The sequence below is a fragment of the Salmo salar genome, chromosome ssa12 (genome assembly GCF_905237065.1).
Source record: "Salmo salar chromosome ssa12, Ssal_v3.1, whole genome shotgun sequence".
Classification (NCBI taxonomy): domain Eukaryota; kingdom Metazoa; phylum Chordata; class Actinopteri; order Salmoniformes; family Salmonidae; genus Salmo; species Salmo salar.
Genome location: NC_059453.1, coordinates 87,849,077 through 87,876,039, shown reverse-complemented (window position 1 = coordinate 87,876,039; position 26,963 = coordinate 87,849,077). Strand labels below are relative to the sequence as shown.

The following is a 26,963-nucleotide window of genomic DNA, read 5'->3' as shown; positions in this document are numbered from 1 at the left end:
CACCGACACACACACACACCGACACACACACTCCAGAGGAGAACCTCACCCTGATGACTCAGTGTAAGGAGACACTCAGGTTCCACAAACAGTCAAAGTGATAGACAGTATGTATATAAATACATAGCATTGCTTTACTCAGAGGGTCTTTTATATCTCCTGCTTATTCACACTTCATCAGTACACATATAAGAGATCATCACATTTTACTGACACAGCCAAATCTTAACTATAAAATATATATTTAACTATGTAACTTGATTAGTTCTGAATAAGATTAAAACCATTTCTGAACTGTAAAGTCAACAGGGTGTTAATGTACTTCAGTGGATACACATTTACTGTATTCACAGGTTCATTCTAAAGGAGCATTTTGTGTTTCTAGAATTCAACACGACCAACATCACACGGACTGGTTTATACTCAAAGTAAATGCATCCGCTGCTGCCGGGCTGTTACTGCTGCTTTCAACCTGTGCCTTAAACCTTTCAAATGTATCTGTGTTGAAATACAGACCAGCAGGACGATTAGTCTGAATGAGAGTCTAGAGTTACACAGAGTTTTCCAGTCAGCCTTCAGAGCCGCAGGGCTGTGGATGGATAAAGGTGCGGTAGACTGAGACTCACCCACGTTAGTGAGGACAGCCTTGCCAGAAGAGAGGTGGGGCATGTGGGTGGGCGATGGCAGCTGAGGGGGGCTCTCGCTCTCCATCAGGCTCACTGCGGTGTGAGAGTGACGCCTCTCCTTCCCCTCCGACTGATCCTCTGACAGACCAGAGCTGTAGCGACTGGAGCAGGGCATGGAGAAAAAAGCAACAATTAAACATGTGCCTCGGACGAGAAAAATATACTACATCATTTGTACATTGGATACAGCAAATGTGTCATAAAATAATGAAAAACTTACTTGACATACCCTAATCCTTTCTTGGGTAAGGTGTTCCTGTCTGTTTGCAAACTTGTAGAGAAAGAACAAGACAACAATCATTAGCTTTTCTGCTATCAAACAATCATCTTGTTATTAGTAATATCTCAGATGCATTAGAAAGATGGCAACAGTTTGATCATAGTATGTTCCTACAAACAGATACTGACTGGTGAAGTACAGGGTTCCGAAACCTATTCCACCCCATCATCAGGGTCTTGCTCCTGTCTAGACCCACCTTTCTGGGAGATTAGGGGAGGTCCTGCTCCCAGCACCCCAGGTCCCTGTGCTCCTCGTCTCCTCCCTGTCCCTGTCTCTGTAGCTGTCCCTGTCCCTGTCTCTGGACTCTGCCCGGATATATCCTCCAGTGGGAGGAACACTCATGGTGAGGGGAAGTGACTCCATGCTGCGGTGCAGGCCAGACAGTTTGGGGTAGAGCAGCGGAGAGCCGCCCATGGACAGGGTCTGGCTGGGGTAGCAGCTGGGGGAGTCGAGGTGCAGAATGGGGGCTGGGCTGGGGGTGAGGCCCCGGGGGATGGTGCTGCGTGGCCCGGACCCAGCCAGGTCCTGGAGCTTGGAGTAGGGGGGCACTTTAGGAGGGAGGTCCTGAATGGTCACGCACGAGTCCAGGCTGTTGGAGTTGACCTTGTCCAGGTGTGCCAGGCTGGGAGGCCGACCTAGAGATTTGCAGCTCAGCATCCTATGAATTAGACATGAGACACAGAAAGTCAGATCCAGCACCATCCAGAACCGGGAAGGCTCCAGAGACCCTGCTTTTCTGGACTTGTTCTCAGGCCTGGCATGAAAAAGTCATGAAAACACGGCACGCAAAATGACAGTGACTTGTTTTCTTGCTGTGTTGTTCTCTTATGTCTATAAAGCGGATTGAGTAGTTAAAAACATTACACAGTAACTCTTCCTAACATATCTTAGAACATTCAGCTGGGTCGACACTAACATTGTAATATATGTAGCTGGTTCTATAAACCCCATACAACCGCAAAAGGAACACTGTAACTAAAAATTGCACAGTTGTAATGTACTGTAGGAATGTATCTGGATGGTGATTTTACCTCTGAGTGGTGGGTGATGAGAGCTCGGGATATTTGCTGCTGCTGGCCCTACACAGCCCATGCAGTTTGGTGCTAGGCTCCCCAGTGGAATCACCCTGACAGTCTGCCATCTTCAGGGAGCAACATAGGGAGTCCATATCAGACGCCACTGCCTTGGCCTTAGCCCTCTCCTTCTCCTTCTCCCTGTCTGTCTGGTTGACAGGGCCTGTGCTCCCTCCTCGACTGGCCCCCTTAGTGCTTCCCCTGCCAGGCTCTTTCCCCCTGGGGCCGGGGCAGGCCATGGAGACAGGCTTCAGGCTGAGCAGGCCGGGGTCCATGCTGCTGCTGGCGGGCCGGGCCGACCCAGGGCGGCCAATCAGGCTGAGGGTGCTGGACTTGGCGGGGCGTGGCAGGCTGCGGTACTGGAGGCTGTTACGGGCGCTGGGCCCCAGGAAGCCCCCCTCCTCACTGCCGGTGGCGTCAAAGCTATTCTTACGTCCCCCTCTTCCTCCTCCTCCAACTCCCAGAGGCTTCACAGGGATGCCAGAAGACTTGGGCATCTTGCCCACGGTGGCAGAGCCACTAGAGATGGTACTGCCCCCTGCTGTCATAACGGTGGCGGTGCTGGTGGTCGGGAGCCTCTTGTAGCCGAATGAGGCCCCGGCGGAGGGCTTGACCAGGCCAGATGGGGGCTTGCGGAGTTCCCGGTGCTGCGGAAGATGATCCCTCCCGGCGTCAGAACGAGATCGCTGCAGACCAGCAGCCTTCACAGACATCTTTGTCTTGTCCACCGCCCTGTGGTCACTCTTTGGTGCTGCAGAGAGAGAGAGATAAATATCTGTCATTCTTTTGGAAGTTTTGTGAATGTAACATTTAATGTAAAAAAAAAGTTTTATTTCAATTTTGTTTATTATCTACTTCACTTGCATTGGCAATGTTAACATATGTTTCCCATGCCAATAAAGCCCTTAAATTGAATTGAGAGAGATTAGATTCAATCATACCATTATCATTAGTCATGATTAGTCAGCTACCAGCTGTAATCGGGTGGCAGGTAGCCTAGTGGTTAGAAGTTTGGACTAGTAACCAAAAGGTTGCAAGATTGAATCCCTGAGCTGGGAAGGTATAAATCTGTTGTTCTGCCCCTGAACAAGGCAGATAACCCACTGTTCCTAGGCTGTCATTGAAAATAAGAATTTGTTCTAAACTGACTTGCATGGATAAATAAAAATTATGAGGGGAGCTGAAAGTGAACCGTTGCATATAGATCAAGAGTGAAAGAAAGCATCAGTCAACTGGCTGGATGTGGATGACATCATCATGACTAATGTTGGACAACCAGAACTGTGCTAAATGGCTACTTGGTCACATGAAAGCAGCTGTATTTTAAAAGAAACATGTGTATTTACTTAGAGATGGATTATGTTCCCTAGATGAAGACGACTTGTCACCAACATACAGTCACAAACATCTCAGAGGTACTGCAGATGGGCAAATACTTTGGTGACTGACAAAATTAGGGAAAGGCTTAGTTTTTATTAATCGCACCCTATAACTCGTGCATTCATATTAATCTGGCAACTTGACATGGACAAGTCACAAAAATGTTTTTCAGACACATTTATAAATGCATGCATTATTGGGGGGGTTTATTAAGTTAACATATGAAATTGTTTTAAGATGGCCATACCATGGATCAGTTTAGGACCCCTGTAGGTATACATTTGTTTTATTTAATTTGGTCTTTATTACTATAGCCCATAGAAACACATTGAATAACAAACACATTCATAAATAGCAAAACAGACTGTACATTTTTTTTATATGAAAATCATAAGGAATTAGGTTTTGAGGTGTCTGTCCTATATTTAGACACTATATTTTTTAGACACATATTTAACCCCTTTTTTGTTGTTACAACACTACCTTCATACTCCCATTCGCTTTTTAAACTGGTCCCGGGTTTCCTTCAGATGAGTCCCATGACCTTTGTGAGGGTTGTAAAGCAGAATATCCCCTTTCCATAGTGGGATCATAATAGTTTGTAGCCCAAACGGTTCGGTACCTGCAGACAGAAGTTGGCACAATTGCTGAACCGACTTCCCACCGTGATCGTGTGGGTCTCATCTTTCCATAGAGTGGTCATTTTAGTTTGTAGGCCAAACTGTTCGGTTTGGCCTACAAACGCTACAGACATTTTCATCAGAAGGCTGATTTTCTGGATGTCTCATGGTCTGACAAACATCACTGTAGCCCGGCCACCTTCCATCGCAGATGCGGAAGGCGATATCGGCGGATGCGGTGGATTGAGACGCTGCCCATGGAAAATGATTTCTCTAGCTTAAACTGACAGATTTCGATGGGGATTTTTTTCAATTATGTTACTTAGATTGACGAACGGGCGCGTCAATAGACTCTTAAGGAATAACACAGGCGCTATAAAGTAACAGTGCATGTCACTCAGTCAGGGAAAAAAGGTGAAGGTTAGTTAAGAAAGCAAAAGCAAAGACCAGTAAAATAGCTGCCAGTCTTTCCCATGTGCAATAGCCTCAATTGGACACCGTCAATGGAATTCAAGATACAATCAGACATGTAAAGCAGCATAACTGATTGGGGAAAGTAAAAAGAAAATAGTGACTGTTTGGGAATATCACAAGACTGCATTTTTAGCCCAGAGAATGATGCCAAAAAACATAGTGCCTCCTAATCAGCCACTTTAATCAGACGAATAAGTGGTCGAAGGCATTTCAATAAATTGCATCAGTCAGGAAATTGAACTGCAGTTTGATTGTTTCCTCTATTGTTCAATCATAATTAGATTGCGAGGAATTAAATAACCCCTAAACACAACATTATTGCTGTGATCAGATGGATGAGTCACTACACATCATTGTAATCCGCTGCATTTCATTACTAGCAAACAATAGATCCATAGAACTGGCGTTAGGCTGAATAAAAGGTAATGCACTACATTGCACACCAGTGGAGGCTGCTGAGGGGAAGATGGCTCATAATAATGGCTGAAATGGAGTGAATGGAATGGTATCGAATGTGTGTGATACCATTCCATTCACTCAATTCCAGCCATTGTACTCCATTCCAGCCATTATAAGGAGCCATCCTCCCCTCAGCAGCCTCCACTGCTGCACACTCTTGCTACTACGTCTTAGTCTGAAAAATATAATTTTTTTTACTTGAACTATGAAGCAGAGAAAAATATGATAAAAAAAAAACAGTTAATTAAGAAACAAGTCACACACCCGCCATTTGAAATGCCATAGTGCACTTTGCACTGTTGGAAAGGCAACCTTTTGTTGCTGTTGAAATGTCGTTTTCCTACTAATACTGCCCATAAAGGTTAATGAGGTATCCGTAGTCCTCAAACTCAGGTATGGAGCGAAAATATGTTCAAATTCATTATCATTAGATTTTCACCTTTATTTAACCAGGTAGGCCAGTTGAGAACAAGTTCTCATTTACAACTGCGACCTGACCAAGATAAAGCAAAGCAGTGCGACAAAAACAACAACACAGAGTTACACATAAACACACGTACAGTCAATAACACAATAGAAAAAAATCTATGTACAGTGTGTGCAAATGTAGTAAGAGTAGGGAGGTAAGGCAATAAATAGGCCATAGAGGCGAAATAATTACAATTTAGCATTAACACTGGAGTGATAGATGTGCAGATGATGATGTGCAAGTAGAGATACTAGGGTGCAAAAGAGCAAGAAGATAAATAACAATATGGGGATGAGGTAGTTGGGTGGGCTATTTACAGATTGGCTGTGTACAGGTACAGTGATCGGTAAGCTGCTCTGACAGCTGGTGCTTAAAGTTAGAGAGGGAGATATAAGACAAAGAATGCTTCACAGACATTTTTTTACAGTGAGTTTGTCTTTGATAAGAAGCATGGGAAGATTAACCAAGAGAGAAACCCAAAGATATTATCCTTGTTCTGCATGGAATACACTGGCATTTCTTCTCAGTGTTCCTGTACAGTACTAGGCCTTCCAATCAAACTCTGGCACAGACTTTCAACATTTCATTTGATATCAAGCAGATATCCGCTGGCTGTGGCTACTCTCCATGTGGAATCCATTTAGGGGAGGTTATGGACGACAAAGATATCTTGCAAAACAAGTTAACAATCATGTTTCCTCCCCTGAAGATGTCACGCCATTCATACTTCTACTTTAACACAAACACACTCTTTATGAATGCAAACAATAAAAACCATTTCCTGTATAGCAGTCACTTGGAATAATGATTTCATATTAAATCATCAAATTGCTAAGTTACTCCCAACTCAACAGGACTGGACCAACAACAATGTGTATAGTGTAGAGAGAGAGAGAGAGAGAGACGTGGTCCCTGGCAGTAAGCCCCAAATTTACTAAAATAATGATTTTCCAGAGAAGATCCAGATCTCTGGGAATTAGACCAAAGTTCTCAATTGGTACAAAATATATATAGTACTGCACACACTACAATTACTTAGGTTTAAAAATAAGCTCAGCTGGGCACATTAATGAAGCAGTGAATGAACTGAGAGACAAAACACGCAGGGCATTGTACGCCATTAACAAACAAACTCAAATTGAATGTGTCATTGAACCAATTGCACTTTATGGCAGCGAGGTGTGGGGTCCACTTGCAAAACAAGATTTCAACCAATGGGACAAACACCCCATTGAAACCCTGCATGCAGAGTTCTGTAAGATTCTCCTACGTGTCCAGAGGAAAACTACAAACAATGTATGCAGGGCAGAGTTAGGGCAATATCCACTAATAAACTGCAAAAAGAGAAATAAAGTTTTAGAAACATCTAAAATACAGTGACCCCCTCTCATATCATTACCAATCCCTGCAATACCAAGAGCTGAGCAAAAACTAGAGTCCCCTCATCCAGCTGGTCCTAGGGCTGAGTTCACAAACCTGTTCTACTAACACACTGAAGCCTCAGGAACAAAACATCCAATCAATCAGATCAAAACAAATTACAACACAGTCCAAACAAAATCTCATTATTTATTGGGAAACACAAGCACAAAGCAAAATGCTGTGTTATCTGGCCTTAAATCGACAGTACACCATGGCAAACTATTTGACCATGGTTACTGATCAAAACCTTTGAAAAACCTTGATGGGGGCCTCCCAGGTGGGGCAATGGTCTTGGGCACTGCATCAAAGTGCTAGCTGTGCCTCTAGAGATCCAGGTTCGAGTCCAGGCTCTGTCGCAGCCGGCCGCAACCGGGGAGTTTGGCTGGGTTGTGTTTTGGAGGACACACGACTCTCGACCTTTGACTCTCCCGAGTCCATATGGGAGTTGCAGCGATGGGACAAAACTGTAACTACTAATTGGATATCACGAAATTGGGGAGAAAAAGGGATTAAAAAATATTTAAATTTAAAAAAAATTTAAAAAAAAAACGTGAGAAAGTACAGGCTCAGTGAGCACAGCCTTGCCATTGAGAAGGGTAGACATAGGAAAACATGGCTCCTTGTAGAAGAAAGGCTGTGCATCCACTTCACTACAGCAGAACCCGAGACAGAGAGTTTCATTTCCCCTTATTCAATGTTTCAAAGACCTCTCTGATGAGGATAGACTATCTGTCCTGTTGGGGGACACACACAGAGAGCTGTGGGTTGGCAGAGCACTACATTGCTGCCTGCCATAAAATAGGGACAGTGTCTGACAGACCAAGCAACCTGGACATGTCCTATATGCTTATTGTTATTGTTCAATATATGGTTATTTTGACCCTTGGTTATTGTTGTTACTATTTTCCTGTTGACAATATTGATTATTATTATTAATTATGTTAATATTGTAAATCTTCAAAGTAAGCTTTGGCAATACGTACATGCCAATAAAGCAATAAAGCAAACTGAATTGAATTGAGAGAGAGAGACAGAGCGAGAGAGGCAGAGCGAGAGAGGCAGAGCGAGAGAGGCAGAGCGAGTGAGGCAGAGCGAGTGAGGCAGAGCGAGAGAGAAAGAGATAGAGAGAGATAACACATGTTATTCAATCTGACCTGCCACTTTGAGCATGCTCTGAGAGGTGTGGGTAATGGGTGAGGTCACGCCCACAGGAGGGTGGCGCCCCTTCTTATTAAAGTTCCCTGGCTGACCCAGGATCTGGGGCTTCCTCAGTTCCCCTTTGACCCCCGCGTCCTCACTAGCACCCTCCATGGGTCTGGAGGACTTCCTCCACTTGCTGGGGGTCTCGGTCTTGAGGCTCCCAGTCTCGTAGCTGCCCCCGTCCATCTTGCGTGCGGCCTTTGCATCCTCACTGTACCAGGACAGGCCACTCTCCACCAGGGAGCGCTTCTCAGCATCGGTGCGGAGCTGCATAAGGACATAGGGACATAACCATTGAGATATTACATATTCTGCAAATGGAAAAATTATATTTGTATGGTCACAATGGTAAACACAGTGTTGAAGTCAATTCCATTTCAGTTCAATCAATGAAGAAAATAAATCGAAATTCAGATTTAGGAATTCTTGAATTTTCTGAATTAAAAAAAATTGAATTGTAGGGGTCATGTGAGAGGCAGCCAGGTGTGTGTGCGTGTGTGCGTGTGTGCGTATGTGTGAGACACTGTGTTTGTTATCTCTGCCAGAACCTCAGTTTACACTCAGTAATCTCTGCTGTCCCGTCTGAGTGTCTGTCTGCATTTCAGAGAGAGAGCATGTGGGAGGAACTGATAAGCCTGTACTGTTTAACATCAGAGATTCACTGCAGTCACTATGTTATGATCTGCGGAGTCTTTCACTGCAGTAGTCACTAATAGAAAGAATGAGTCAAGGATGAATCATGTTCTTCTTTAAATCCCATAAATGCTGGTGCATCATGGATGATCAGTCTTTTTGACTTGGTGTTCTGAAGCCACATTACATACTCATGACATGCATTGTGGATGACGTGCTACATGAAAGGTTGGTCAATCTGGGCTGATTTAACATTGTACTCGATTCCAAATGCCCCAGTTCTGCTTCAGCTATTTCCACAATGTTTTTCAACGCCCTCCCCTTTCTAAGCCGCTGCTACCATATTACGTAACGACTGCTCTTTCGTGGTCTGCAGGGCAGGCACAATATTAACTGTTCAATTAAACTACAACCAGCTGAGAATGATTCATTCTGACCTTTCCTTACAATAACGTTCAGCACGGTGGCCAAGGCTGGGAGTGGCCAAAACAATATAGTACCTTCCTGTAGGGCACAAATCACCTCAACTCTATTGAATCACCTCTGCTCTCCTCTTTGTTGAGCAGCGCAAGACTCATTCATCAAAACAACAAGGACACAATGCTGTTTCAAGCTAACGCGTCCCTGAGCAGAAGTCTGTTAATACAAGGTGGACACTGGTTTAGTGGGTAAGTCCATAGATAGAAACTAAAACAGGAAATGCCCGTGCTCAGGTCTGTTCAATGCTGGTCTGACGAATCTGATTCCACACTTTAAGATTGCTTTGATCACGTGGACTGGGATATGTTCTGGATAGCCTCAGACAACAACATTGATGTATACGCTGATTCGGTGAGCGAGTTTATTAGCAAGTGCATCGGTGATATTGTACCCACGGTGACTATTAAAACCTTCCCCAACCAGAAACCGTTGATTGATGGCAGCATTCGCGCAAAACTGAAAGCGCAAACCACTGCTTTTAATCATGGCAAGGCGACCAGAAACATGACCAAATATATACAGTGTAGCTATTCCTTCCACAAGGCAATCAAACAAGCTATGCGTCAGTATAGAGACAAAGTAGAGTCGCAATTCAACGGCTCAGACACGAGACATATGTGGCAGGGTCTACCGTCAATCACGGATTACAAAAAGAAAACCAGCTCCGTCGTGGACACCGACGTCTTGCTCCCAGACAAACTAAACAACTTCTTTGCTCACTTTGAGGACAATACAGTGCCACTGACACGGCCCGCTAACCAAAACCTGCAGGCTCTCCTTCACCGCTGCCAACATGAGTAAAATATTTAAATGTGGTTTTAACCCTCGCAAAGGCAACCGGCCCAGACGGCATCCCTAGCCGCGTCCTCAGAGCATGCGCAGACCAGCAGGCTAGTGTGTTTACGGACATATTCAATCAATCCCTATCCCAGTCTGCTGTTCCCACATGCTTCAAGAGGGCCACAATTGTTCCTGTTCCCAAGAAAGCTAAGGTAACAGCTAAACGACTATCGCCCTGTAGCACTCACTTCAGTCATCATGAATTGCTTTGAGAGACTAGTCAAGGATCATATCACCTCCACCCTACCTGACACCCTAAACCCACTCCAATTTGCTTACCGCCCCAATAGGTCCACAGACGATGCAATCACAATCACATTGCACACTGGCCTAACCCATCTGGACAAGAGGAATACCTATGTAAGAATGCTGTTCATCGATTACAGCTCAGCATTTATCACCATAGTACCCTCCAAATTCATCATTAAGCTCGAGACCCTGGGTCTTGACCCCGCTCTGTGCAACTGGGTCCTGGACTTTCTGACGGGCCGCCCCCAGGTGGTGAGGGTAGGAAACAACATCTCCACCCCGCGGATCCTCAACACTGGGGCCCCACAAGGGTGTGTTCTCAGCCCTCTCCTGTACTTCCTGTTCACCCATGACCGCGTGGCCATGCACGCCTTCAACTCAATCATCAAGTTTGCCGACGACACTACAGTGGTAGGCTTGATTACCAACAATGAAGAGACGACCTACAGGGAGGAGGTGAGGGCCGTCGGAGTGTGGTGTCAGGAAAATAACCTCACACTCAACAGCAACAAAACAAAAGAGATGATCGTGGACTTCAGAAAACAGCAGAGGGAGCACCCCCCAATCCACATCCACGGGACAGTAGTGGAGAAGGTGTAAAGTTTTAAGTTCCTTGGCGTACACATCACAGACAAACTGAAATGGTCCACCCACACAGACAGCGTGGTGAAGAAGGCGCAACAGCACCTCTTCAACCTCAGGAGGCTGAATAAATCTGTCTTGTCACCGAAAACACGCAAACTTTTACAGATGCACAATTGAGAGCATCCTGTCGGCTGTATCACCGCCTGGTATGGCAACTGCTCCACCCACAACCGTAAGGCTCTCCAGAGGGTAGTGAGGTCTGCACAACGCATTACCGGGGGCAAACTACCTGCCCTCCAAGACACCTACACCACCCGATGTCACAGGAAGGCCAAAAAGATCATCAAGGACAACAACCACCTGAGCCACTGCCTGTTCACCCCGCTATCATCCAGAAGACGAGGTCAGTACAGGTGCATCAAAGCTGGGACCGAGAGACTGAAAAAGAGCTTAGATCTCAGACTGTTAAACAGCCATCCCTAACATTGAGTGGCTGCTACCAACATACTGACTCAAATCTATAGCCACTTTAATAATAAAAAATTGGATGTAATAAATGTATCACTAGTAACTTTAAACAATGCCTCTTTATATAATGTTTACATACCCTACATTACTCATCTCATATGTATATACTGTACTCTATACCATCTACTGCATCTTGCCTATGCCGCACGGCCATCGCTCATCCATATATTTATATGTACATATGCTCATTAATTCCTTTACACTTGTGTGTATAAGGTAGTTGTTGTGAAATTGTTAGATTACTTGTTAGATATGACTGCACGGTCAGAACTAGAAGCACAAGCATTTCGCTACACTTGCATTAACATCTGCTAACCATGTGTATGTGACCATTAAAATTTGATTTGATTTGATTTTAAGTAGCTACAACATTATACCAAGCCATAAGAGGGAAATACTGTACTAGGCCATCATCCCAAAATATGACCAATTGATTGTAGGTACTATGTCGCTGCTTTGAGAGCACCATACCGCATCTAATAGGGTATCCTGTTGTGAATTGGGGGGCTGTGAGGATAAAAATTGGGCACAGTAAGCCTTGGCAGCACACCTACTTAATGTGATATAGTCACAGATGGCTCAGTCAGCTATACTAATCCCCATGATTCATCACTCTTCTCTCTCTGGGATGAGGACAAGGACAGCAGGAAGAAGCAGTGTTGCCACAGTAACACCAGGAGTGACAAGATGCCTGCAAAGCATTTTTCACCTGGGGCCAGAGAACTCTGCTACGCATCCCTCTCCCCAATGTCAATATGCCTTGTCCATTGGTGTTTTGGTTAGTGATTATTGTCTTATTTCACTGTGGAGCCTCCAGCCCTGCTCAATATGCCTCAGCTAACCCTCTTGTCTCACCTCCCACACATGCGGTGACCTCACCTGGTTTAATTGATGTCTCTAGAGGCAATACCTCTCTCATTGTCACTCAATGCCTAGGTTTACCTCCACTGTATTCAAATCCTACCATACCTTTTTCTGTGCATTATGCCTTGAATCTATTCTACCGTGCCCAGAAACCTGCTCCTTTCACTCTCTGTTCCGAATGACCTAGACGACCAGTTGTTATAGCCTTTAGCCGTACACTTATCCTATTCTTCCTCTACTCCTCTGGTGATGTAGAGGTTAATCCAGGCCCTGCAGTGCCTGGCTCCACTCCCATTCCCCAGGCGCTCTCATTTGTTGACTTTTGTAACCGTAAAAGTCTTAGTTTCATGCATGTTAACATTAGAAGCCTCCTCCCTAACTTTGTTTTATTCACTGCTTTAGCACACTCTGCCAACCCGAATGTCCTAGCCGTGTCTGAATCCTGGCTTAGGAAGGCCACCAAAAACCCTGAAATTTCCATCCCTAACTATAACATTTTCCGACAAGATAGAACTGTCAAAGGGTGCGGAGTTGCAATCTACTGCAGAGATAGCCTGCAGAGTTCTGTCATACTATCCAGGTTTGTGCCCAAACAATTTGAGCTTCTACTTTTAAAAATCCAGCTTTCCAGAAACAAGTCTCTCACCGTTGCCGCTTGCTATAGACCACCTTCTGCCCCCAGCTGTGCCCTGGACACCATATGTGAATTGATTGCCCCCATCTATCTTCAGAGCTTGTGCTGTTAGATGACCTAAACTGGGACATGCTTAACACCCCAGCCATCCTACAGTCTAAGCTTAATGCCCTCAATCTCACACAAATTATCACTGAACCCACCAGGTACAACCCCAAATCCGTAAACACAGGCACCCTCATAGATATCATCCTAACCAACCCGCCCTCCAAATACACCTCTGCTGTCTTCAACCAGGATCTCAGCGATCACTGCCTCATTGCATGCGCCCGTAATGAGTCTGCGGTCAAACAACCACCCCTAATCACTGTCAAACGCTCCCTAAAACACTTCAGCGAGCAGGCCTTTCTAATCGACCTGGCCCGGGTATCCTGGAAGGATATTGACCTCATTCCGTCAGTAGAAGATGCCTGGTTGTTCTTTAAAAGTGCTTTCCTCACAATCTTAAATAAGCATGCTCCTTTCAATTTTTTTTAAGCAGGAACAGATATAGCCAAGACTTGACTGACATTGACCAGCACAAAAACATCCTGTGGTGTACTGCATTAGCATCGAATAGGCCCCGCAATATGCAACTTTTCAGGGAAGTTAAGAACCAATATACACAGGCAGTTAGGAAAGCGAAGGCTAGCTTTTTCAAACAGAAATTTGCAACCTGCAGCACAAACTCCAAAAAGTTCTGGAAGAATAAAGAGGTACATGGAGAATAAAATCACCTCCTCCCAGCTGCCCACTGCACTGAGGCTAGGAAACACTGTCACCACTGATAAATCCACCATAATTAAACATTTCAATAAGCATTTTTCTACGGCTGGCGATGCTTTCCACCTGGCCACCCCTACCCTGGTCAACACCTCTGCACACCCCACAGCAACTTGCCCAAGCCTCCCCCCTTTCTCCTTCACCCAAATCCAGATATCTGATGTTCTGAAAGAGCTGCAAAATCTGGACCCCTATAAATCAACAGGGCTAGACAATCTGGACCTTCTCTTTCTAAAATTATCAGCCAAAATTATTGCAACCCCTATTACTAGCCTGTTCAACTTCTCTTTCGAATCGTCTGAGATCCCCAAAGATTGGAAAGCTGCCGCGGTCATCCCCCTCTTCAAAGGGGGAGACACTCTAGACCAAAACTGCTGCAGACCTATATCTATCCTACCCTGCCTTTCTAAGGTCTTCGAAAGCCAAGTTAACAAACAGATCCCCGACCATTTCGAATCCCACCGTACCTTCTCCGCTATGCAATCTGGTTTCCGAGCTGGTCATGGGTGCACCTCAACCATGCTCAAGGTCCTGAACGATATCATAACCTCCATCGATAAGAGACAATACTGTGCAGCTGTATTCTTAGACTTGACCAAGGCTTTTGACTCTGTCAATCACCACATTCTTATCGGCAGACTCAACAGCCTTGGTTTCTCAAATGACTGCCTTGCCTGGTTCACCAACTACTTCTCAGACAGAGTTCAGTGTGTCAAATCGGAGAGCCTGTTGTCCGGACCTCTGGGGGTGCCACAGGGTTCAATTCTCGGGCCGACTCTTTTCTCTGTATACTCCAATGATGTCGCTCTTGCTGCTGGTGATTCTCTGATCCACCTCTACCCAGACGACACCATTCTGTATACTTCTGGCCCTTCTTTGGACACTGTGTTAATTAACCTCCAGACGAGCTTCATTGCCATATAGCTCTCCTTCCGTGGCCTCCAACTGCTCTTAAATGCAAGTAAAACTAAACGCATGTTCGCTACCAGCACTTGCCCGCCTGTCCAGCATCACTACTCTGGACGGTTATGACTTAGAATGTGTGGACATCTACAAATACCTAGGTGTCTGTTTAGACTGTAAACTCTCCTTCCAGACTCACATTAAGCATCTCCAATCCAAAATTTAAATCTAGAATCGGCTTCCTATTTCGCAACAAAACATCCTTCACTCATGCTGCCAAACAAACCCTCGTAAAACTGACTATCCTACCGATCCTGACTTCGGAGATGTCATTTACAAAATAGCCTCCAACACCCTACTCAGCAAATTGGATGCAGTCTATCACAGTGCCATCTGTTTTGTCACCAAAGCCCCATATACTACCCACCACTGCGACCTGTATGCTCTCGTTGGCTGGCCCTCTCTTCATATTCATCGCCAAACCCACTGGCTCCAGGTCATCTATAAGTCTTTGCTAGGTACAGCCCTGCCTTATCTCAGCTCACGGGTCACCATAGCAGCACTCACCCGTAGCACGCGCTCCAGCAGGTATATTTCACTGGTCACCCCCAAAGCCAATTCCTCCTTTGGCCACCTTTCCTTCCAGTTCTTTGCTGCCAATGACTTGAATGAATTGCAAAAATCACTGAAGCTGGAGACTCATACCTCCCTCACTAACTTTAAGCACCAGCTGTCAGAGCAGCTCACAGATCACTGCACCAGTACATAGGCCATCTGTAAATAGCCCATCCAACTACCTCATCCCCATACAGTTTTTTTTCTCCTTTGCACCCCAGTATCTCTACTTGCACATTCAACTTCTGCAATCTATCACTCCAGTGTTTAATTGCTAAATTGTAATTATTTTGCCACTATGATCTATTTATTGCCTTACCTCCCTTATCTTATTTGCACACACTGTATATAGACTTTTTTTTCTCTATTGTGTTATTGACTGTATGTTTGTCTATTCCATGTGTAACTCTGTGTTGTTGTTTGTGTCACACTGCTTTGCTTTATCTTGGCCAGGTCGCAGTTGTAAATGAGAACTTGTTCTCAACTAGCCTACCTGGTTAAATAAAGGTGAAATAAAATAATAATAAAAAAATAAAGACAACCTCTGTAATTACCCCGCCACACTGATACAGAAGAAAATCTGAATTCTCAAAACATAATTGATTCCTGAAAGTTGATGTGATCATTTGTGGTGTAAGGATAAGCGAAGAGGTCACTAAAGGGCTATTAGAAGAGCCTTATGAAGCGATATCAGTGACTGTTTTTCCACCTGAGTGATCACCTACTAAAAGTGTCACCTTTCAATCCAATGTAGATGTCCACCGACTAAGTTGGATGAATGCTTTTGCAGTGTTAAATATCACCTTTATCCATGTCTGATTGATGACGTCACCATCTTTATCCATGTCAGATTTTTATTTTTTTACATTTCTTTAACTAGGCAAGTCAGTTAAGAACAAATTATAATTTTCAATGACAGCCTAGGAACAGTGAGTTAACTGCCTGTTCAGGGGCAGAACGCCAGATTTGTACCTTGTCGGCTCAGGGATTTGAACTTGCAACCTTTACGATTACTAGTCCAACACTCTAACCACTAGGCTACCCTGCCACCCCAGGACATCTTTATCCATGTCTGATTGATGACGTCATCATCTTTATCCATGTCTGATTGATGACATCCATGTCTGATTGATTGACATTGCGGCGTTGGCCGTGTGAACTGTTTCTTTGGGACCCAAATGACACAGGCAGATTTGACACGCTTCTGCAGAGGGTGAATCATACACACACAGGCAGGCAGGCAGGCAGGCAGGCAGGCAGGCAGGCAGGCAGGCAGGCAGGCAGGCAGGCAGGGGGACAAAGAGACAGGCAATGGTTGCAATGTAAATCATGAAATACAAACCTGAACTTTGAGGACAAAGAACTTAGGTAATTGTAGTCTTATATAAATAACTTAGCATCTGTTCCCAGTTATAGCAGTGAGACAGTGTGTGTGTGCGTGCGCATAGAGTAGTTTGTCAAACAAAGCAGGTAGACAGGGAAATAGATTCACTGTCAGTCATGAAATACTGACCTAAACTTATAGAGGAAAAACGGTGTTCTTCCATAACTCACACTGATAAAGATGTTCCTTTTTATCTGCTGGAATATGCTTTCAGGTCCTGTCAAATACCTGGTATACTGCCTGCCCTCACAGGGTATCTGCTTACAGTTTCTCCAGTAAGATCCATGTGTGTGCAGGCAGTAGCCTATATAGTTTACAGAGATACAACAGAAACATAAGGCTGTTGTGGTTGAATGTGCCCTTCACTCACCATGGCAGAGGAGTTGCGTCTGGATCCGAGGGGTGTGGTGGGCAGAGAGTTGAGGGAGGAGCTGGCGTTGAACTCCTCAGAGCTGAGGTTGTCTACAGAGCCATCGCTGAGCCCACTGCTGATGGAGCTGCTCTCTTCCCAGCTGAAAAGAGAAGGGGTCAAAGGTTATAATAAAGCAGAGCATGGTACTGTTTAGAAGGGAATATATCGTTACTGTGTATTAACAGTTATAAAGCTATCTAACAGTAAAGGAAGGGGATACCTAGTCAGTTGGACAACTAAATGCATTCAACTGAAATGTGTCTTCCACATTTAACCCAATCCCTCGTAGTTAAAGAGGAGGTTATCAAAGGAGAAGACAAAGGTAGGCTTAAATTGGCAACAGCTTTGACTGTCCATCTGTCCTCCTGAAGGGATACCATGGTAACAGCCAGCTACAAGCTGTTCGATCAGACAAGGGATGCCTAGGTTACACCACACAGCTGCTTTGATTCTAACACAACAAGGAACTCTCTTTATCATCTCAGTGACAAACTACAGCTCCATGAGTGGCACTTTGACTGAAGTTTCCTCAGCACGGGACGTTTCTGTGAAATCAAGTTGACTGGGCGAGGCTGAGGGTGGCGGTGGGTTGACAAGTAGCTCAGGGATGGTGTGCTCCAAGGAGCGATAGAACAGGGGAGTTAGAGAAGAAGGGGAAATCCCAGTGACAGCTGCCTTTGGGTCTGGGCTGTCGTCCCGCCACCCGCCTGCCTGACCTGGCCTGGCCTGGGTTGTCCTGGGACAGATGATGCTGGAGAGGCTCATACGTGAGAGGAGGGAGGGAGGGAGGTGGACACACAGATGAGCAGTTACAGTGTGGTACTGTAACCCAAAAATATGTTGCTCGCTCACAAGACAGCAACTAATACTTGGACCAAATGGATCCCTGAATAAATCTGAATAGGAGTGAATTTGAATTTCACACTCTAAAAATACAGGTCATTGAATTTCACTCTAAAAATACAGGTCATTGAATTTCACACTGAAAATACAGGTCATTGAATTTCACACTGAAAATACAGGTCATTGAATTTCACACTGAAAATACAGGTCATTGAATGTAACTGAATGTGAGAAGGGGTGGAGGATGTACTCGAGACGATTATTGTCATGTAAGGCTCAGAACAAGACAAAACAGACTTTTTAAATGGAGACCCGGGTTCTGAAGCGAGCTTTGTATGGCTTTATTGTTTCAATAGAAACATCTCAAGAGTGCTGTAATGCTAAGTACCTCTTAGATGTATGTAACTGTTATGTTCTCTCACAAACGTGTCAGATAGCAAAAGGTAGATACTGTAATAAGACCCTTAGAAAGCCGAGTCATTCCTGACTTCTCTTCTCTGTATGTGCTTTCCTGCCCGGCTGAGTTGAAATGGCTCTTTGTGGGTTTCTACTCTGCAATTAGCAGGGTGATGGAACATGGAATTGCATATGTAGAAAACACTGGGAGAAAAAAACGGTATATAGAAAGTCTGAAGCAGAGGAGGCAATTGGACTTAATCACATGGCTACATGGCTACATCCAAAAAAAGGGCATTGGGTAAAACCTAGAATCTACTGGAACACTTCAGTATATAATTTTACGCACTGAAGTGCACTACTACCATAAATGTACAGGACAAAAAGGATATGTTGGTGTCGGTCACAAAATTGTATAAAGTCCCTTAATTAATGTTGCATTTCTCAGAAGCACCAATCACCCTAAGTGGATACATGAATCTAAAAAGAGGTTTATAAACAAGGGGCTTTATTTCCTTCCCATCCCTCATCAGGTAGACATATAAAACAGACACACAGAACTGTTGGCCAACACAGAGACAGGGTGTTGAGTGATGTTTTCATTGGTTCTAAGCCTGATCTGCGTTGCTGCACTGCAGTGCTCTCCGTAGGTGGTTGTCAAACACAACCATCTCATTAAAGATAATCCACAGAAATTAGTGGCAATTATGAGTTAATATCCTTTCCAAACCTCTAAATATCCTTTTAATATCCTTTCAAGAATAGTAGGAATATTGCATCCGTCTGATATGTTAGCTTTATGTCTAGCTGGCTTGGAGAAAATAGATATTGAAGATGGCAAGATTGGGGGTTTATATATTGAATGCTAAGCAGAGTTTTGTGATGTACAATGGTTGAAATGTACTTCTTGGTCTATAAACTTTGTACAGAGGACTGAGGTGAGCCACATTTGTCGCCACATTTGTCGCAATGCTATAAACAGCAGTCTTGGTACAACCACAGACCAGCAAGGATTCATCACGGGTCTAGGCTGAACAGCATGGACCTCAGCTCACAGTAATACTACAACTTGGCCTAAATGTGTGATGAGTTGATGTCCAAGGAAAGGTTCCTTCTTCCACATTGTGATTTGAAAATGTTATTCTCATACACACTGGTGAAACCAGCATGTTTGTTACTTGATAAAGATCACATTTTGAGGGAGAGCCTGTTCTTTAAGGCCAGTCATTCAGTGTTCTGGCATTATTGAACTGATTAACAGAGATCCACAGGTACTCACCCCAGTCTTTAATATTTGAAAAGTCACACCTTATGCAGTAATTTTCAGCCAGTGGTTTGTTACAAAGGAATGACCCTGGCGTGTCCAGTATCTCCCCAAGGGGGTGGCAAATCCAGACCGGGAGGATCTGCAACTCTGTATAGCCTGTAGTCTGTTGATATTGCAACATGTGTCTACTTTGGAGCTTACATTTCAGAGTTAAAACTCAGACAAGGAGGGTGGGAGGAACATAACCACTTACTGTACATACTTCATACATTGGGGTGGAAATGAGCTTTTTGTTTTCCGTGGCACTGCTCCAGCTTACCGGCTGATTCATGCGTTAGAGCTATTATTTGAATTTCTGTCGTTGAGAAAATGTTTTGGTTTGAAAGATTGAGGGAGGGGTTGTGTGGTGGGTGAAGGAGGGAGGGGGGGAGACAATATGATCTACATTCTCCCCTCCTCCCTAGCGGAGCACAAACTGGGACCAGCTGTGTGCAACAAGAGGACTCTTATTGGTTACCAAAAGCTTGTCATTGTGTAATGCACTAGATGTTCATGGCAAGATGATCTGACTGCTAAAAGACAACCTTCTGCATACTGTAGGGAGACTAAACCTAACAATGATTTCACTTGATTCAATCAATCATACTAAATTGAAAACATCAACAATCATGCAGAGAAATGTGTGACATTTTGCGCTATATTGATTTATGTCAACCATATTCATATAGCTGTGACTACATAAACAAACCACTAGCATCCTCATACAGAGAAAGATTAACACTACCATGAGACTTTGATGCCATTCCTGCAAGGCTAATAAGTGGTCCATTTGGATAAGCACCCAGGCACCACACCTAATAAAACAACATGGAACTTCCTCCACAAACACATACACAGGGATACATGTCACTTGAACAGGTTTAAAGCCACTGTTGCTGCACCACACTATTGGAGAGTCCCACTTTTGATGTGTGTGGTAACATGTGGATCGTCTGACCCGATAGATGTCACGAGATAGTAAAAGGTGTGTAAACCATTAACGGTCAAGTCCTTGAAACAACCAGACCTGTGTCATATAATCCCAAATACTTTAGCTGCACTTTGCCCAGTATATGGAAATAATGGGAAAGTCCCAAAAGTGCAATCTCCAAGCTAAATCAAGTGCACCTCCAATATATTCAATTTACAGCGCCTTATGAAAGTATTCACACTCCTTACCTTTTCCAGATTTTGTTGTGTTATTTCCAGACTTTTAAATTGATAATATTTATATTTTTTGTCAGTGGCCTACACACAATACCCCATAATGTCAAAGTGGAATTATGTTTATCAAAATTAATCAACCCCTTTGTTATTGCAAAACTAAATTAGTTCAGGAAAAATGTGCTTAACAAGTCACGTAATACATTGCATGGACTCATTCTGTGTGGAATGATAGTGTTTAACATGATTTTTTAATGAGTACCTCATCTCTGTACCCCACACATACAACTATCTAAAAGGTCCCTCAGTCAAGCAGTGAATTTCAACCACAAAGTCTTCCAATGCCTTGCAAAGGACACCTACTGGTAGATGGGTAAAAAAGCAGACATTGAAATTCCCTTTAAGCATGGTGAAGTTATTCATTACACTTAGGATGGTGTATCATTACACCCATTCACAACAAAGATACAGGCCTCCTTCTTAACTCAGTTGCCAGAGAGGAAGGAAACCACTCAATGATGACTTTAAACAGTTACAGAGTTTAATGGCTGGGATAGGAGAAAACTGAGGACAGATCAACAACATTGTAGTTACTCCACAATACTAACCTAATTGACAGAGTGAAAAGAAGGAAGCCTGTACAGAATACAAATATTCCAAAACGTGCATCCTGTTTGCAATAAGACACAAAAGTAATACTGCAAATAATGTGGCAAATCAATTCACTTTTTGTTCTGAATAAAAAGGACTGGGAATTTTTCAGGATAAAAAATAAATGTAATGGAGCTAAGCACAGAAAACCTGGATTAGTCTGCTTCCACCAGACACTGGGAGACAAATTCACCTTTCAGTAAGGCCAAATTCACCTAAAAAAACGAGGCCAAATCTTCACTGGAGTTGCTTACCATGAAGACAGTGAATGTTCCTGAGAGGCAGAGTTACAGTTTGGACTTAAATCTGCTTGAAAATCTATGGCAAGACCTGAAAATTGTTGTCTAGCAATGATCAACAACCAATTTGACATATCTTAAAGCATTTTTAAAAGAACAGTGTGCAAATATTGTACAATCCAGGTTGGCAAAGCTCTTAGAGACTTACCCAGAAAGACTCACTGCTGTAATCACTGCCAAAGGTGATTCTAAAATGTATTGACTCAGGGGGTTGAATACTTCTCTAATCAAAATACATCAGTGCTTCATTTATTTTTGACAAATGTTAGAATTGTTCTTCCACTTTGACATTATAGATTATTTTGTGTAGATCGTTGACAAAAATGACAATTAAATCCATTTTAATCCCACTTTGTAACACAACAAAATGTGCAAAAATGAAAGGGGTGTGAACACGTTCTGAGTGCACTGTATGTATTTGGACTGAAAGAAGGACGGCAGACAGTACAGCTAGGCAAAAATACAGTTCATGACTCTTGGGAGCACATACCTGTGGCTGAACGCTCAATGAATCTTCAATTACCCAGATACTGTAGCTGGGTGTTCTTTTAACCAATCCCATAATTGCTTGTGAAAAACAAGTGCCTACTCTCCATCTAGCAAGACCTCAGTGCTTATTTGCCAAAGTATAGAGCTTTGCTTGATAAGAAAAATGTTGACTGTCTGTCTCTGAGTCACTTACTCTAGATCCATTTGAACAATTGACCCAGCAGGTAGCCTATATGCAGATATATCCTTTTTAGAAAATGTCAGTATTTATATAGCCTATAATCTAGTCATTTTATCAAAACTCTATTACATTAGCAGGTAAAAAAATATCAAGATTAGAAATTTCCCATGGCAAAGCTGCTGTGGATAGATGAAATAAACTGATGAGAGATTTTTTCTTTTAAACTGCAACTATGCATTTCAGTTGATTGATTTCAATAACATACAATTTTTTACATAATTGCCTTTTTTCAATTAGAAGAAAAAAAACAATTGAAATGTCTCTTTCAATGCTTTTGTTTGTTTTTCAACAGTTGCCAGGCTAATTCCCATCATTTCATCAGGTGAGAAAGCTACAATGGGCACAATGTTACATTCTAAACAGTTCATTGGTCAACTCTTGAGTCATACAAACACCTTTCAAATTCCATGCATTCACAGTATTGAGAATAATTTACAGAGCTACAGTACATCGTCTGATGGTGTTACACGCTGTTCTGTATTGTTATAATCATCATCGCTTAGTGCCTACCTTGGATCCGAAGTAAAATGTATGGTCCTTTTCGCACCGGGCGCAGTCCGCTGCCGCATTGGCGGCACTTTCCCAATTAGCACACGTCCGCTCATTTTCGCGCAATTCTGACATAAAAAAGCATTTAGAAGAAAAATAATCACGTAACGTCATGAAGGCTCAACGCTCCATTCAAATATTTATTGCAGCAACCTCCTATTCCCCATACAGTAAGGACTGCGAACCAGTTGGGAAACACCCCCAAGTAAGAAGCTAAAAAGTGACCCCCCTACTCTCCCTCTCCTGATGGTTAACAGCTGTTCCCAAAACTGCCACATGTAAACCCACATCATATCATCAACACCACCATTAGAGCTACTTGAATACACGAATTGTTCAATAACCCTTGAATATTGCCCTCTAGGGTTAACATGGATATTACATAACATGGCATATGACACTGGCCCATTATGTTTAAGATGACAATACGTTAAATGTACAGAGAAATAATTTTACAGGATGAATCTGGAAGTTAGGGGGGAGCCTTGCTTTGCTGTAGGCTATATATGTCAACATTACATACGCTTAAAATATTCAGAGGATATAAATCTAATCAATATTGGGTTTTTTTTTATTTATTTAACCTTTCTTTAACTAGGCATGAGAACATAGAGAAGCAGCTAATGTTCACTTAGACTTAGAATAGACCACTACACTAATAGGCTACAATAAATACACCCATTGTGTTACTGTAGCTAAATACTTGCTGCTCCACAGCCTATTCCACGGCTCTACTGTGTTCCTGGAGAGCTAACGTCCTGGGTCTGGTTCCTGATAGCATTGGAACTTGGGGTTATGAGTGTTTTGAGGATGCATCATTCCTACAACGGCCAAAGATGGAACATGTGTTTCTCAAAACACGCAGAAAGAACGTTCTGTAACACTTAATTTTAAACTGGATCATCTGGGTTAACTTAGTTCAGCTGGTAAAAACATGATCAGTAGGTCAACCTCACTGACTGGGATCTAATAAGAATGTCATCCCAGATGTGGAAAAAGACACTGCTTCAAAGCATAGTACATGTAATTACTAGTTTCAAAGCTTCTGGAAGTTCCACTTCATTTTTTATTTATTTTATTGAACCTTTATTTAACTAGGGACTCCCAATCACGGCCGGTTGTGATGCAGCCTGGAATCAAACCAGGGTCTGTAGTGACGCCTCTGAGATGCAGTGCCTTAAACTGCTGCGCCACCCGGGAGCCCAATTGACATGGCTGCTCTTGGATCATCTTTCTCCATTCATATCTTACCTTAACACTATAATTATTCCTCAGTACTGACGACAGATCAGCTTCTAGAGATATATTATCATCATTTCACAATAAGGTACAGAAATTAAGTAAAACTTCCAGAAGCTTTAAATTGAAGGCCAGGTTGTAAGGGTGGGTAATGTACTGTATGAGTACAGATTAATAACAAGTAAGTACCCCTCAAGGTACACTTCATTGTAACTAGCTACATCCTGTGTAACACCTAGTAATTACAGTGTACTTAGTGCATGTCATGTTTGCCTATGCTTTGAAACAGTGTGTTTTTTCTGATGACCAAGTTAACCCAGACCGTACACTTTATTTTGGTGGCAAGTGCTAGCAATAACATTGAGTGGAGATATATTTTCAACGATGCACATTCATAGGTCAGTAATGACAGCCTACTGAACAAAATCTATCGGACACCGAGCGTGTCCACGACGGGTCACAACCTTTGTGACAGTTGTTACTGAATCGGATGCATCTGAGATGAAACAAAACAGTAAGTTGGTGAATGTAGTGGAAACCTGCCCATTTGTAACAAGCCTTGTAACACCTTTGTATTTACAGACCTCAATTACTACCAGCTACATGTTGTTATTACAGTGTAACTATTGTTACAGTTAACTACAATACTTGTTACAGTGTAATTACACATATAATATAATAATAAGGACCTCTTCAAATGAAGTGTTACCTAACGTTCGCTAAATGCATCGTTGGAGCAAGTGTCAATCGTGATCGGATCGAAATAAATTGGCATGGCTGCTCTTGGATCATCTTTCTCCATTCATATCTTACCTTAACACTATAATTATTCCTCAGTACTGACCACAGATCAGCTTTCTCCATTCATATCTTACCTTAACATTATAATTATTCCTCAGTACTGACGACAGATCAGCTTTCTCCATTCATATCTTACCTTAACATTATAATTATTCCTCAGTACTGACGACAGATCAGCTTTCTCCATTCATATCTTACCTTAACATTATAATTATTCCTCAGTACTGACGACAGATCAGCTTTGTCCATTCATATCTTACCTTAACATTATAATTATTCCTCAGTACTGACGACAGATCAGCTTTCTCCATTCATATCTTACCGTAACATTATAATTATTCCTCAATACTGACAACGAATCAGCTTCTAGAGATATATTATCATCTATATGTCTGCAAATATTCAGGCGGCTTATTTCAATGCTTAGCCTACCCTATAATAATGCAGATAAATCAGATATGGCACATCATTGAGCACACTACTCATCATTAATTATATTGAGGCAACAACTACAGACAGTAGCCTACAATTAGCAAAATAGAACTCGATTGAATGAACATAAAAGTGCGTTCAATATGATTGAAATATATAGGACTATGTAGCCTACTGTGTTTACCTTTTAATGCAATCATCTCGGTATTCGCTTAAAGGATAATTTTATCCTCTGCTTGTAACAATTTTCATTTTAGTCATTTAGCAGATGATCTTATCCAGAGCGACTTGCAGTTCAAACATTTTCACCCTTTTTTCCTCCCATACTGATCCCAATGGGAATGGAACCAACAACCCTAGCATTGCAAGTGCCATGCTCTACCAACTGAGCCACACTGGACTATTGCAAAGACATATGCAACTTTGAATGTGTAGTCAACTTCGTTCTGAAATGATCATTGGTCACAGAGAAACAGATAAACATCTTGATTCTATGTTTAGCGGAGATCTTCTGTGTATAAATGGATGTGGATGGGCAAACAATTATCTAACGATGCACTTAGCTGTTCTACAAGTGGTCTGAGCCCCTTGATAAATAACAAGCGTTTTCAAGTGAAACAGCTTGGATATTTAAAGATGCTCCTACAAAGGTTTTTATGATGAACTTAAAATCCTTTTGGGAAACCGGGCACTCCAACCCTAATCTAGTGCACCTGATTCTAATAATTAACTGGTTGATAAACTAAATCAGGTTAGTTACAACTGGGGTTGGACAGAGTAACTTTACAGGAGGGTAGCTCTCCAGGAACAGGGTTGGAAAGTAAACCTACATGAGGGTAGCTCTCTAGAAACAGGGTTGGAGGGCCCTGGCCTATTCTTTTTAACCTATTTTAAAACATTATTCACTTTCTGAGACCAGGGTGGGATGTCCAGGCATGGGCCGGGTAGACTAGCATCCAGTAACTCTGTGTACTGAATGACTCACAAGGCTAAGTCAACCACAACATAATCTAACCTCCAGCAGGGCATGAGGAACCTCGGAAAACGTTATCCTGGTCCCTCCCCTCATTAGTAACAGAGCATTCTCAACGTGATGTCATCAGGTCAGAGGAGCGACGGGCCAACAACTTTGGGAGGTGCACTGTGTGGGCCAAGAAGTTTCCTCCCCAACAAAAGGGCTTACCAAGAAAAACTTCAAAAATGCCTAATTCGAGACAGAAAGAAGTTGGAGCACTGAACAAAAAAGCCAGAGATTAATTTATTATTTGTTCAGGCTTTAATCTAGGCATGGGCAACTGGCGGACCGTGGGCAGGGATCAATTTACCCCCTCCCACCCATTTTCTTTTTTTAATTCAAAAATATGAATACAGTCTCGGGGATCATCATCATCACATTAAGCAAGCTAGCTAGATATGTTTCCATGCAACCTATTTCCACATGTTTCTTTTTCATTGTGACAACCATCGAGATTTTACACATAGAAGGAGCAAGAGTGTGTAAATAAACGTCATGGGCACACAGTGGGTACACAAGATATCTG

General features: G+C 43.0%; 1 protein-coding gene across 15 annotated transcripts in view; it reads right to left on the bottom strand.

Moving 5' to 3' along the window:
• LOC106566024 (neuron navigator 1) overlaps positions 1 to 26,963 on the bottom strand; it is a 126,516-nt gene that overhangs the window by 32,291 nt on the left and 67,262 nt on the right. For 11 of the 15 annotated variants that reach the window (XM_014133812.2, XM_014133816.2, XM_014133813.2 and 8 more), the window contains 6 exons: positions 16,971 to 17,112; positions 8,018 to 8,330; positions 1,998 to 2,790; positions 1,163 to 1,624; positions 907 to 957; positions 627 to 787 (listed from right to left, as the gene is read on the bottom strand). In XM_014133812.2, the coding sequence (XP_013989287.2) occupies positions 627 to 787; positions 907 to 957; positions 1,163 to 1,624; positions 1,998 to 2,790; positions 8,018 to 8,330; positions 16,971 to 17,112 (1,922 nt within the window). Of the gene's footprint in view, positions 1 to 626; positions 788 to 906; positions 958 to 1,162; positions 1,625 to 1,997; positions 2,791 to 8,017; positions 8,331 to 16,970; positions 17,113 to 22,911; positions 23,149 to 26,963 lie in introns of those variants that run through there. The other 4 variants (XM_014133815.2, XM_014133823.2, XM_014133825.2 and 1 more) reach the window with 2 other exon arrangements.